At 32.3% G+C, this 13,886-nt stretch overlaps 1 protein-coding gene across 2 annotated transcripts in view; it reads right to left on the bottom strand.

The window, feature by feature from the left end:
- The window catches only part of LOC131160634 (alternative NAD(P)H-ubiquinone oxidoreductase C1, chloroplastic/mitochondrial), a 40,133-nt gene extending 36,057 nt beyond the window's left edge, over nt 1-4,076 (bottom strand). Inside the window, exons 1-3 of one of the 2 annotated variants that reach the window (XM_058116482.1) lie at nt 3,918-4,076; nt 3,388-3,578; nt 608-703 (exon numbers count right to left, since the gene is read on the bottom strand). In XM_058116482.1, coding sequence (XP_057972465.1) covers nt 608-703; nt 3,388-3,578; nt 3,918-3,966 — 336 coding nt within the window. In that variant the 5' untranslated portion in view covers nt 3,967-4,076. The remainder of the gene's footprint in view (nt 1-607; nt 704-3,387; nt 3,579-3,917) is intronic. The other variant, XM_058116483.1, reaches the window with a different exon arrangement.
- Between the last annotated feature and the right edge of the window lie 9,810 nt (nt 4,077-13,886).

Here is a 13,886-nt window from a genome sequence, read left to right as displayed (position 1 = left end):
TGTTTACATAATTTGTCAATTTATAGTCAGTGTTAATTTTAAAATTTAATTATGTCAACGAGAAAATATAAATCCGGATATGAAAAACGAAGAAAGAAAAAAAAATATTAAACAAAATATTAAGGGTCCCTGATTAAATCTCGCCTAAGGCCCCATATTGTGAACAGCCGGCCCTGGACCATGAGAAGCTCACCTGTCGAATGCAGGACACATCCACATGGCAATACCCCAAACATGGCTCTAATACCAAACATAAGAGTTTTGACCCACTTCTAGTAAGATATTGTCCATTTGGGCCTCTTGGTTTTGCCTCATAAAAGGCACCGCTGAAACTTAAACCACATTTATATGGCCAAGATCTCCCTCATGCACACCCAATCTAGGGTTGTGACATCTAGCTCCTTAATATTTCAATTAAGGTTCTAATAACGAGAAGCACCCCAAAGCAAATTGCAAACAAAGATAGTTTTCAGTTTTCAAACATAGGTAAAATGTGTATATATTTCATGAAAGGTAAAGGGAACTTAACCAATGATAAAAATGGGATAACTAGCACCACTGGAAAATTTTGAAATAAAAAAAATCCTTCCACTCAATCATGACTCACCTGAGGTCTCTTTCCTTCAGGCCATTCAAGGGATTCTAATCTCAATGCAGTATATAAACCTCCAAATCCACCACCTAGTATGCACACCCTTGGCTTCTGCAAGAAAAAACTTTTTTGTTATTGTGAAACATGAAAAACTGTCTTCATATTTGCAAAGTAAATAGAAGCACAGCAATGCCATTGTAGCATAAAGAGTGATCTACCTCATTCAATGCATAAGAATTCAAACTAATACAAATGCCCCCTTTAAGATAAAACAATAAGGTAGCGTTTGGGAGCATGGATTTGGAAGAAATTTAATATAATTTTGTATTGCGTTTTATTCAATTCCACACAAATCCAAATCCAAATTGAAAGTTCAAATTCCATGTTCCCAAACATAGGTAAAGCAATTTTAGGATGTATTTGTTGACGATTCACACACATCGTTTGTGCACAATGTATCAGCCAAAGCTTTTAGGTACGGTGGACGGTGGTAATCTAACATGGCACCAATGCAATGGTTGCTAGGAGACCCTAGTTTCCAGTCTCATTGCCCACATTTATTGTTTGGTCATTTAAAAAATATCTTATACCTCTAATAGGTGTTATTTATTGTTTGTTTACGTATCCATATGCAATCGGGCTACATGTAAGGGAGGGTTAATACTTGATATACATCCTTGGCCCACAGCCTAACAGCTAAATCTTTTAAGTAAAGTGGTAATCTAATAATATTATCATCTATCAGCTAAAGGCAGCGGCCATAATGAGTTTGCTAGCTGAGTTGCATGAAAAAAAAAAAACTGACTGATAAATGTTATCACGATTTGTATAACTCATGACTGCTTTTTTAAGATAACAAAAACTTCATTAAAGATAAAAATTGCAGGAAATAGACAGCTAGCCATCCTCCTTCCCAGCAAAATCAAAGGAAATAACTCATTACTGTATAAATGGCTAAAACATATTGTCTTTTAAACATAGGGTTGTCATGATTTTAGTCCCTCAAATTCAAAATAAATTGGTTAGAATACATTTTGAGTTCTCAACTAATAATTTTATTGCCTTAAATTTATAGTGGCAATATTGTCCCGTAAATTGGCTAAGAAAACATTTTTTATCCCTCAAATATGCTACTATCACCATTTAGTCCTTATAAGGTCAAGAATTGTGAATTGGCTGTTCATATCTTGACTTGCTAGAGAGGAGGTATTTATTTGCAATCTTCAAAGATTAGGGCAATGCCATCCATCTATTCTAATATTAGCTTCCTGGTACATGTTGATATAAGATAGTCCGTCCAAAAGAAACTGTAACATTTAGTAAATGGCTCGTTAAGAAGAGAAAAAAAAAGGTTCATGTGTCTGTGTTTTTGTGTGTGTGTGTGTGTGTGTGTGTGTGAGAGAGAGAGAGAGAGAGAGCTTCTTTTGTGTGACCATTGGGTTATGGTTATTGTTTGTTTGTGTTCTATATTTGATGAAACAAAATAAAATCAAAATCATGGAACTAAAATCAAGACATGTTTATATTTGAGAAAAAGAGGAGAGAAAAAAGAAGAAGAAATAAGGGGAGGGAAGAAGGAGATACAAGGGAAACACAAGTTTAATTTCTCCAATTCAAATTTTCAAATTGTCTTTACATGACATCCACACAACAAGAGCAAGGCCATGCATGTGCTTAAAGACATCCGAAGCCCTCAGAACATTCCTATACGTATGTTATCATTCCCGATTTGTTTATCGATGCCAATTGTCAATTAAGCCCTTTTCTTTAGTCCTTGGAATATTCCTATTAGTATGTTATCATTCCCGGTTTGTTTATAGATGCCAATTCTCAATTAAGCTCTTTTCTTTATTTTATCCAACCAAAAAACAAGATTTCTTGCATCACTCAAAACACATACTTTCAAAAAGTCCAAGTTCATTTATTGTTTTTTATCCTCCAACATTTCAAAATTCGAGGCCCTTTTTTTTTTCCCCCAACTAGGTGAGATTTGATATAGAACAAGAAGTTGGACCATGGGTAGACCCTTGCTGGAGGCTAATTCCAAAGAATTGGATCAAGGGATTGTTGAACTCTTAAACACAAATATGTGTAGTTAATTAGTAGTTATTACTTGGGTTTAGATTTGTAGTGGCTTATGTGTATTTGGGGTATGTTTGCAATACATTAGGAGTTTATTTATAATTTCTTGTACTTTAGTCCTTCCTACAAAATAGTGTGTGGACATCATGTAAAGTAAGTTTGTGAATTAGAATTGGAGAAACTAAATGTATGCTTCCCTTGTATCTCCTTGTGAATTAGAATTGGAGAAACTAAATGTATGCTTCCCTTGTATCTCCTTCTTCCCTCTCTCTCTTCTCCCTCTCCTTCCTTCTTCCGCTTCTTCCTTTCCCTTCCTCTCTCCTCTCCTCTATTTCTCTCCTGCACTAAATCCTCATTGATATTCTGCATCACTTTCTTTCTTCATTCACTCTCCAAAAATATCTTAACATTTCTTTTCTCCATGGATAATTTTTTTTTCTTATTAAGAAAAAAAAAAACCTTCAATAACTGAAGCAAAAGGCAATACTAGTTTCAAAAACAATATATCTAATCAATTACCAATTTATGACTAGGTTAGGCTCAACTGGTGCTCTCAGTTACAAGTACAACCCAACAATAACACAATGAACTTAACAACAAACATCAAAAGTCACTTATTTCCAATTAATGAACCTAAATGCAAAACTCTATAGTCATTGATAAACATGGTTTCACGCCTATTCAATGCATATAAGTTCAAATTAAAGTCCTACCTGCTTTTCTGGCCATTTGAAGAACCTCTTCATCCGTTCACCTTCGGATATCACAGTGCCTCCACTCATGCCAGCCCGGTTAGAAGCAACAAAGCGAAATCCCCTCCTCCCAATTCTTGCAAACCCCGACAAATTGGTCCCAAATTTTCTTGTATTAACGGGAAATACTTTGACCCATTGCTTTGCCCCACCTGAACCCAGCATATCAGCACAAAAATCCGCCATATTACGCTACGTTTGAGTGCCAAGAAAAGAAAAAAAGCAGAAAGACAAAAGAAAAGCCAACACCATGTAGCATTTTCAAGTAATTTTCTTGATACTGAAATAAAAAAATGAAACCCGTATGCAACGATTAGAACAGCAATACGCTAACCAAACAACAATTACGAAGCTTAGATTATTTTTTCCGTGTTCGGGACTAAAGAAATGAAAAATCCTCCGCACAGACAAATATGAATAATCCAGAATATCGAGAGTTAGGTTTATTTTCCTCGTTTTCGCGGCGATCAACAGAAAGTGCATAAACTCACGATTGAAAAGTGCGAGCGTTGTCGCGACGGAGAAGGCGCTCTGCGCCATGAGAGAGAGGAAAGGCGACGGTAGAGAGACCTGAGAACTGTTTGCCCCTGTGCGGTAGTTTAAGCTCCACGCTGTTCCCGAAGCAAGCAAAGTTCTGCGGAGTGTGACAATAGTCCGATTTAAATCAATTTTACATAAATAGTATTAATAAAATTAAATTAAGATCGAGGCCAAAGATTAATAATATTTTGTAAAAACTAAATTTATAGACCAAATTAAAGAGGTTTAATTAAATCAATTAAATTAAGAATTTAATTTTGATTAGTTGGATTTAATTTCTTAAAAATTTCGGCATTTGATTTTGCTTTTAAGAGAAATTAATCAAATATATAAATATTAATATACATAAATAAGTAAATATTAAATTATATATAAATATAATATATTTATTTATATCATATATAAATATATATATGTAAATTAGAAATGTATCATCATTTTGGTTAATTTTGATTAAATGAATTAACTGAAATAAAATTTGGTCGGATAAACTTTCTAGAATACCTTTTAATTCGATTAATATAAATTTGTCAAATTTATAGTACCAAATAATTGTACAACCCCACATATTATAAATGTTGTTCTAAGACTAAAATTCCTTTAAAAATATTGCATTTAGTTTAATCTTTGTCAAATTTATTTTTAAGTTGAATGAGTGAATTTGGATTAGATATAGTGATGACTATACTTATTAAAACATTAGTTTCGAGATTTAATCTTATTACTTATATAATTAACAATAGTTCATGATCGCATAAATTGGTGAAAAATGATTCATACAATTGATCCCATTTAGTGAGACTAAGGCTTGATTTTGTTATTGTTGTTATTATTGTTGATTAACAATAACATTCACAAGTAAAAGTTATTTATATAAAAAAATGTATATGTTTATAAGTCAAAAATATTACTTTCTATTTTCAATTAATTTTGCAGATGTTTTGTAAATTTTCAAAAAATAAAAATAAGTTCTTGTAAGACTATTTTCAACAATGTTATTTATTTTTCAAAAAATTCTTATTTCACTTATAGTCTTTTTGAGTGTCAAAAAGTCACTTGAAACTATCTTTTTAGCCTAAAAATCTTTCTATTCAACTTTTCGTTTCTTTTCTTTGCAAGTAATAAATGTGCGTTTTTTTTTTTAAGTAAGCTCTGCAGTATTAGATAATTATCGGTTAAAGTTTAATTAGATAATTTAATTTTTTGTTTAAAATACATGGCAAATTTGCAAGTACTAACTAATCTATAATATATATAAAAGTATGAATAGTACTGGACATCATTTTGTGGAAAAACAAATGCTTATATTTTAATAATGTGAGATTGTGTTAATTAGTTGTGCAGGTTCAAATACTAATGTAATTGATGTTGCACAAAATATTTACCCGAAGTGTAACTATTCGTGTCATCCTTGTGCAGCTAACATTGCCTTGACAAGTGACATTCGCTTAAGTGGCAAATAATTTATCGTCAAATGTGAAAAACGACAAGTATTAAACTAAACTAGGTAAGAAAGGTCGCCCAATTGTTGGGTGATAAGAGGCTGCCCAATCATCAAGCATGTCGTTCGATCATCAGGCAAAGAGTTGTAAAAGCCACTTAGATGAGACTATAAGGAGACAATCACAATAATTATGTTGTTTAGTTTTCAATAACTTCTTGAAATTACAATTGAAATTATTATTCAATTTATGCTTGTAATAATACAATTTAAGGGTAGTAATGATGTGGGTTCTAATTGTAATTTTAAGTTTAAGTTATAATGGGTATAAATAAGTGTGTGATTACATAAACATATAATTTTATTTGAAGAGTAATATTTTAATGAAATTTAAGGATTTTCATAGTGATAAAAATATTATTTATATTTTTAATGTTTTTAAAAAAATGCAAAATGTCTTTTGTAGTGTCTAGTAGTTGTATAAAAAAGTTCAAAATTTATTCTTTATTGTAAAACATGTATATTTATGTGGATGACTATCTATATAATAGGTTACAACCTTTAGTATGCTTACATAATGGTTCATTCTGTGGTTAACATTTGGGATGTCAATGTATTTACCTATATAAGGACATGTTTTACAACAAAATGAGATAATAAGATGATTAGCAACATCTAATTCTTGAAAAACTAGACTATTGAATTTCTATAACTCCAATTTTTTTATTTATCTTTTTATTTATAACACGTTATCGGCACGATCAAGACTCTAATGGTATAACAAGTTTCGTTGGTATTATTCTAATATAAGAATCTTATTTCCTTTAACATTTTTGTTATCTATATAACTTTAGTTTTTTTTTTGTTAAACTATATTTATGTGTTAACTATATCTCTTATCTTAAGTACGTGTCCTTAAATATTTTTATGTTAGGATATATGTGAGAATAACATTTCCATTTAATATTTACCTAACTTTGAATTTTTATTTGTTTTCAAAGTGGCTTTATGATGTCAAACCTCACAAAGCTTGAATTTGTTGCCCTTGATATTTCTGAAAGAAATTATCTGTCATGGGTACTTGATGCTAAGATTTACCTTAATGTTATGAATCTTGGAAGTACAATTGAATAAGGAAATCAAACATCCCTGCAAGATCGCGCAAAGGCAATGATTTTCCTTCAACGCCATCTACAAGAAGAATTGAAAATTGAGTACCTTACTATTAAGGACCCATTAGTCATTTGGAACAACTTGAAGAAAAGATATGAACACCAAAAAACAATAATTATTCCAAAAGGTCGATATAATTGGATACACTTTGCGATTACAAGATTTTAAAACTATAAGTGAATATAATTCAACATTGTTTAAAATTAGCTCTCAATTGAAGTTATGTGGAGAAAAAATTACTGATGATTATATGTTAGAAAAAACATATTCGACTTTTCATGCCTTGAATGTGCTCCTCCAGCAGCAATATCTAGAGCGTAGATTTACAAAATATTCTGAGCTAATTTTTTGTTTACTGGTGGCTAAACAAAATAATGAGCTTTTATTGAAAAATCATCAATCTCGTCAAACTGGCTCAACACCATTCCCTAAAGTGAATGTGGTTTTTTCTCAAGGTTATGGACGAGATCATGATGGTAAAAGGGGTCATGGTAGGAAAAATTGTTGGACCCGTGATGATCATCCTTGAAAGTTTGAAAGTAAAGGTGTTAAAAAGATTCAAAAGAAATGGGTAAAGAATAAAGAAAACTTTGAACAAAATAACAAAGTGCAAAGTAATGACAATATTTGCTATAGGTGTGGAACAAAAGGTCATTGGTCTCGAATATGTTGCACTCCTAAATACCTTGTTGATCTTTACAAGGCATCGTTAAAAGGAAAAATGAAAAATGATGAAGTGAATTTGTCTGAACCCATTTATGTTAAGTACGAGTCTCCTTTAGATGTTGATTTTGATGTTTCTAATTTTTTTTTAGGATTTCAGTGGCAAAATTGATCATTTGATTGAGGATGGAAATGTTTGTTGACTTTATGAGTCCAATCCGGTTTTGATAATGACAAATCACTTGGTATTTGATCTGTGCATTGAGATTGTGAACAGGAACAATATATAGTATGCACGAAAGGATAATAAGTGATGGAAGTCATGAAGATTAAAACATACATATATTGGCACAATCCATGAAACTAAAATAGTATAAGAATGAAGATGCAAGCGGCAAGTTCAAGATCGTCATGGGAATGGGTACTTAAAACTAATGTACTTCCATATTTCATATGATTTAATTTGAGGCTCAACATATACCCTAGACTGACCTTAGGACTCATGCATCTCATGAACATCATTAGGGGATATTTATGGATTTAGATATATTTTTAAAACCCTTGAAAATATTTTTATAAAAGAGCAAAACAAGGGAGCAAAATAGATTTTTGAAACTTAAAAAAAAATTTCAGGAAAGGTTTAGTTCAGAAGACCGAACTTCAAGTTCAGTTGTCTGAAGATTAAACTTCAGAAGATCGAAGTTAAGCTCAATCGTCTGAAGAATTTCTTCATAAGGCTGAAGATTAAGTTCAGTCGTCTGAAGAATTAATGGTGAAACACATAATGTAGCGACCCGAAGAATAATGGTATTTAAATAATAAAAGGGGAGGGAAATGAAAACAGGAACAAAATGAGGCAGCGCGTTCGTCGACGACGCTACACTTCGGATATAATAACCCAAGAAATTAATTCATGGCCTCGTTAACGAACACAGGGGATTCGTCGACGAGGATACAAGAGGGTCTCATTGATGAGGACATGTTTCGTCGACAAAAAGATACTGAGGTGTTCGTCAATAAAGTTGCACTTTGGATATAATAACCGAAGAAATTAATTCATGGCCTTATCGACGAACACAGGGGATTCGTCGACGAGGATACAAGAGGGTCTCGTCGACGAGGACATGTTTCATCCACGAGAAGATACCAAGGCATTCGTCGACGAAGTTGCACTTTGGATATAATAACCCAAGAAATTAATTCATGGCCTCGTCGACGAACACAGGGGATTCGTCGACGAGGATACAAGAGGGTCTCGTCAACAAGGACATGTTTCATCGACGATAAGATACTGAGAGGCTATTTTCTAAGCTTTGAATTTCGTCAACGAGAAGGTGGTATTCATCGACAAACATCCTTCGTGACCTCTACGATAAGATGGCGTGGCTCGTCGACGAAGGCCGTAGTATAATTTCTCACAAGAAATCCATCGAACTCACTCTCTCTCTCTCTTCTCCCTACGGCTTCTCCTCCCTCTCTCCTCGATTTCGGCCCCGTCTACCACTAGATTGACTATCTGAGGCCACCATGACGGTCCTGGGAAGTTCTTCCTAAGTCTACCGGAGCGGATCATCGGTGAGACGAAGTTAGATTTCTTCCCAAATTCAGGATTAGGCCTTTTGTTGAAATTTGGCTTTCAAACAGTTGTAGGAAATGTAGTAGACGTAAAAATAGTAATATTTTGTTTTGAGATATATGGTTTTTAGGATATTGAGTGGAAAACCCTGTTGGTGTAAGGCTCGATGCAATAAGGGATTTTAGCCAGAATCAGGTAAGGGAAATATTTTATGCTAGGTAAACCTATTTTGATTTAGTTTAAATTATATGTTTTTCGGCAAATTATTATTCAAATTATTTGTGCGATTTCAAAACTTGATAATATTAATGTTTAATTGTGTGACATGAGTTTATTATTAGCCTATTACAAGGTTTCCATAATTTTCAAAATACCCTGATTTTCAGCATACGCACAGAAACTCGTATTTTACAGTATTTCTCAAAATATTATGATATAGTCATTTCAAGACCATAACATTCAGTTTATACAATTAAACAGAAAATTTAGGTATTTAGTTATGCAGACATATCACCTATCCAGTTATTACAGTTTATTCAACTCAATATTTATTGTGTTATGGTTATTTTAGCTGTTACAAAATCATGGTAAAAACGGTATTTTAGAAATATCAGTTATGTATATAGTATCAGACCCTGATGGACCATATTCAGCAGCAGAACACGATACCATAGCTATATCCAGTTCAGAGTGCAACCCTTATTCAGATAATAGATGGTATTCAGAAGTCGGTCGTGCCTATGTTGTGGATAAGTTCCCCTTCAGATATGGGTTGATGGGGCACGATCTGATTGTCGGAGTTCAGTTGACTTACCCTAGTCGGCCAGCCAAGTTAGGTCCCCCCTTCGGGCCGCACAACCCTGTCATGAGGATTTAATTCATGACTTCAATTATCCATCTAGGGAATTTTCTCAAATATTATATACATATGAGCAGATTTACAGAAAATAGACATACTTATAGTTATTAGCAATAGTATGAATAAGATATTCAGAAAACTCAGTCTATGTTAAGCAACATAGGTATAATGTATTTTGCAGCAGGTATATAGGTTTCATTTAGTTATGTTATTTATGGTACTTTTCTAAATCAGATTTTGTAAGCATGTAGCTCATCTACCACACACTAGTAGTAGCATGTTTCTTCTTACTGAGCGTCGCCTCATCCTATTTAACTTATATTTTTCAGGTGATCTAGCGAGGCAAGCAGATTAGGCTCGCCGTTAGAAGGGTTTCAGTGCTACCTGTCGATAGAGTGAGCATTTTTTTTTTTTTTTGGGGAAAGATTTTCTTAGTGTAGTTCTAGTCTCAAATGAGGGATTTTGGAAGTGCAACTTTATATGTATATTTTGGGAGTATTCTGGCACTCTGGTATTATACATATTTATATATGGTCGTGGTTATGTGATTTTAGCTTCTTATTGGTTAAGTGGATGGTTAGTTTTATATATGAAGGTATCAGAGCAATGGAATTTTATAGTATTTATTAGTAAATAATAATAATAATAATAATAATAATAATAATAATAATAATAATAAATAAATAAATAAATAAAATAATTTAGCAAGTCGTTACACAGAACTTGACAGAAGCACCTCATAAGACTGAACTCAGACTTCAGTCGTATGAACCCAACACTTCAAAAGACTGAACCCCAACTTCAGTCGTCTGACCCTGTGTCCAGGTTAATTTTTCGAAATTCTATGGAACTTCAGTCGTTTGGGCCTTAACCCTCAGTCGTGTGAACCTGCAGGAAAGTTTAAAAATTTAATTTTTGATAAGAGAACACGCGAGTTACTTTTTTATCCAACGGTTAAGATTCATTCTAAGGGCAAGATACCTATATAATGAACATCTAAATCCTAGTGCCCTATAGGTGAAGAGAAGAGAACAAACCTTTGGCATACGATTGAAGAGATTGCACGTTTAGCACAACTTTGAACACATTGTTGAAACTTTTGCCTGGAATTTCAAAGTTCTTATGCCGAATCAGAGCTAAAGCTATCTCGATTTTCAAAAAACAATCTAGCAATCATTGTGGAATCATTTTGGTATTGAGGTTTGGTAAATCGATCTGCACATTAATATTTATTCTCATAGAGTCATTCATCTAAACTGATTTGCTTGTTGATATATATCTTTCAAAGAACTTTTCATCTCAAAATCTGTTATTGAATATAAACTGAGTGATTGATCTTGAGTGTACTTACTTATAGATTATTTAGATAAGATCATTACTTAAGAAAAGTTTTTGCTATTCGTTAAACTATTTTGATTCAAGTGTGTATTCAGACTCTATATTTTAGATATCTTAAAACCACTTAATTCCTTAGTGTTCATAACTATATATTTTATTAAGGGATATTTTCTGGAAAACATTATATTCAAGTTTTTGATCTTTGGAAATCACATTATATATATATATATATATATATATATATTTGCATATTATAAATATCGTATTGTGGTTGAATATTTGAAAGAAAGTTTTATGATTTTGATCGATATAATATTCAAGACAAAGCTTTTGATAAGTTCACATTTGATATTCGTACATTTTCGCAAAGAGAACTAGAACCCTAATTTTCTCCAAAGCTTTTAATTATATCATTACTTGGGAAATTTGATAAAAAGGGAAATTGTGTAACACCCCGAACCCTTAAACTCGGGTCTGACGCATTATACCTAATAAAATCTCTGATAATCCATAATCAACATATACGCAGCGGAAAACATAAACATAATCACCATATAACATAATACTAGAGTTTACTAATTCTAACTATAATCCATAATAAATCATCCATCACCTGCAATTCCATAAATCTACATAACTCCCAAAACATTTCAGTATTTTCATAATCATTCCTTACTCAACAGTCTTAAAACATAAAGACATAAAACATAAATATTTACATTCCCCAAAATTAACATAGAAATATACCATTTTCTTTTTAATACTTCTCAAAAAGTCTAAAAACCCTCAAGCTCTCAAAACTCGATCTCAAGGAAATCTTGAAAAATATAAATTCATATTTGAGTGAGACACGTCTCAGTAAGGGAAGAAATAATATATTAAAATAGCGTGTGACTAACATGAGGTAAGTAGATATCATTTTAAAAACATTTGCAAATTATTAACATAACACTGAAATCATTCACTGAACCTAATCAATCATATACAAAGATTTAACCCACGAGATTACCCAAAGATAGGGGTGATTACCCGTCCATACAAATAGCACCCCTCTGTTCTGATATTTAGGTAACCCTAAGGTCACTACTAAAGCATACCAGAGTACTCACCTTACTTAGTAAGCCCTCAAGTGTAAAATTAATCTCGTACTCACGCATTCAACAAAAGTTTATCGGCAAAGGCCCTAAGAATAAGGAAATCTACCTGTCCATACAAGTAGGTTCCCTTTGCCCTAGTACGTTATGCGGCTACTGCCACATTTATAGCTACTAGTACACTTGCCTTACTCAGCAAGCCCTCAGGCGAAAGGTACGCCTCGCCCAATTATAACATGTTCTACGTACATACATACTTCTAATATCATAATAATCATTCTTTCTATCATTATTCAATCATACACATCTATTCATATTCATAACTTAACATTGCATTGCATTTCACTTTAAGTGACTTTTTCCCATTTGTATCATTCATGTTTCACATTTCATTTCATTGCATTGTCATATTGCATAACATTTTCATTTCATTCCTTCATACTACAGCTGGTCTTTAGCCATCATCAGTTAGTTTACATAGAAATGCGCTAAAATCTGCTAACACGACTCCTTTTAGTTGTCATCAGTTAGTCTACATAGAAATGAGCTAGATCTGCTAACATAGCTGTCTTTCAGCTGTCTTACATTTATGTGATTGCGTTTAACATACACAGGCAACATTGTCCATATCACATTTTATTCATAATATCTTACTTACCTAGCCTGCATCTCATACATTTAACATATATTTGCATAAAATCTCATGCCACACAATTTAATAGTAAAAATTTATATATATTCCTGTAAAATAGGCTAACCCACATTTAACATTTAATTACTGAAAATACAATTTTCATTTCTTACATAATTATCCAGAAATTTCCTTCTACTTTCTTCAGTTCATTTCCACAAATACATAACTAAATAAGTGGTCCTAGGCTCATAAATCATAGTATTACATGGTTGGCATTTTAGTATTTCACACTAAAACATACATATAATATAACGTAAATTATTAGCTTTAATTTCATAAAATCTGATTTAATATATAATTTATCCTTACTTGGTTTCTTGAACAACGCCAACAGGGACCCCGAAAAATACCTGCGGCGCTCACCCGGACCTTGAATTAAAAATCATAATTCCATTAAATCAACCCTAAATAAAATATTATTTTAATATTTTCTAGGCCCATAAATTCTCAATAAATAAATATACCCTTAAATATAGTCAAATTACTAAATTTCTCAAATCTCACTCTCGCTTTGGAGTGGAGCATAGAAAACCTCAACTGGAACTTTGCTTATGTCAAAATGATGACGATCACGACTAGGACCCCGTGGTGATATCTAATCGTCGATTTAACAGCAAATTTAACAAGAAATTGAGAAATTAAGGAAAATATACCTTTCCCCAGGAGTGGTGTCTATGCTGCTCCCACGACAAATCTACTCTAATAGAAATATCGGTGGCGGAGTTATGAATCCTACAACACCTTCCGTTTTTCGATTGACGCTCATTAAGCCGACGAAATTAAGAGAAAGAAAGATGGAGACAGAAGGAGATGACGGAAAGTGGGAGACTGCGTGAGAGAGCACGCAGAGCTGAGGATGAAGATGATGGATTGGATTTCAAATTGAAATTCAATCCATCTTATTACATTTAATATATATTATTTTAATATTATATTATATATATTTATATATCTTTATTTCAAATTTTTTACTATTTTTATTTATTTATTTATTTCAATAATATTTAAGTAATTAATTAATAATTAGTTTTATTTTTTTTTCATACTATTTGTTTTTACTTGTTTCTTTAATACATTAATTT

The sequence above is a fragment of the Malania oleifera genome, chromosome 7 (assembly GCF_029873635.1).
Source record: "Malania oleifera isolate guangnan ecotype guangnan chromosome 7, ASM2987363v1, whole genome shotgun sequence".
Classification (NCBI taxonomy): domain Eukaryota; kingdom Viridiplantae; phylum Streptophyta; class Magnoliopsida; order Santalales; family Ximeniaceae; genus Malania; species Malania oleifera.
The sequence above is the reverse complement of the archived record's forward strand: the minus strand, read 5'-3'. Positions and strand labels throughout refer to the sequence as shown.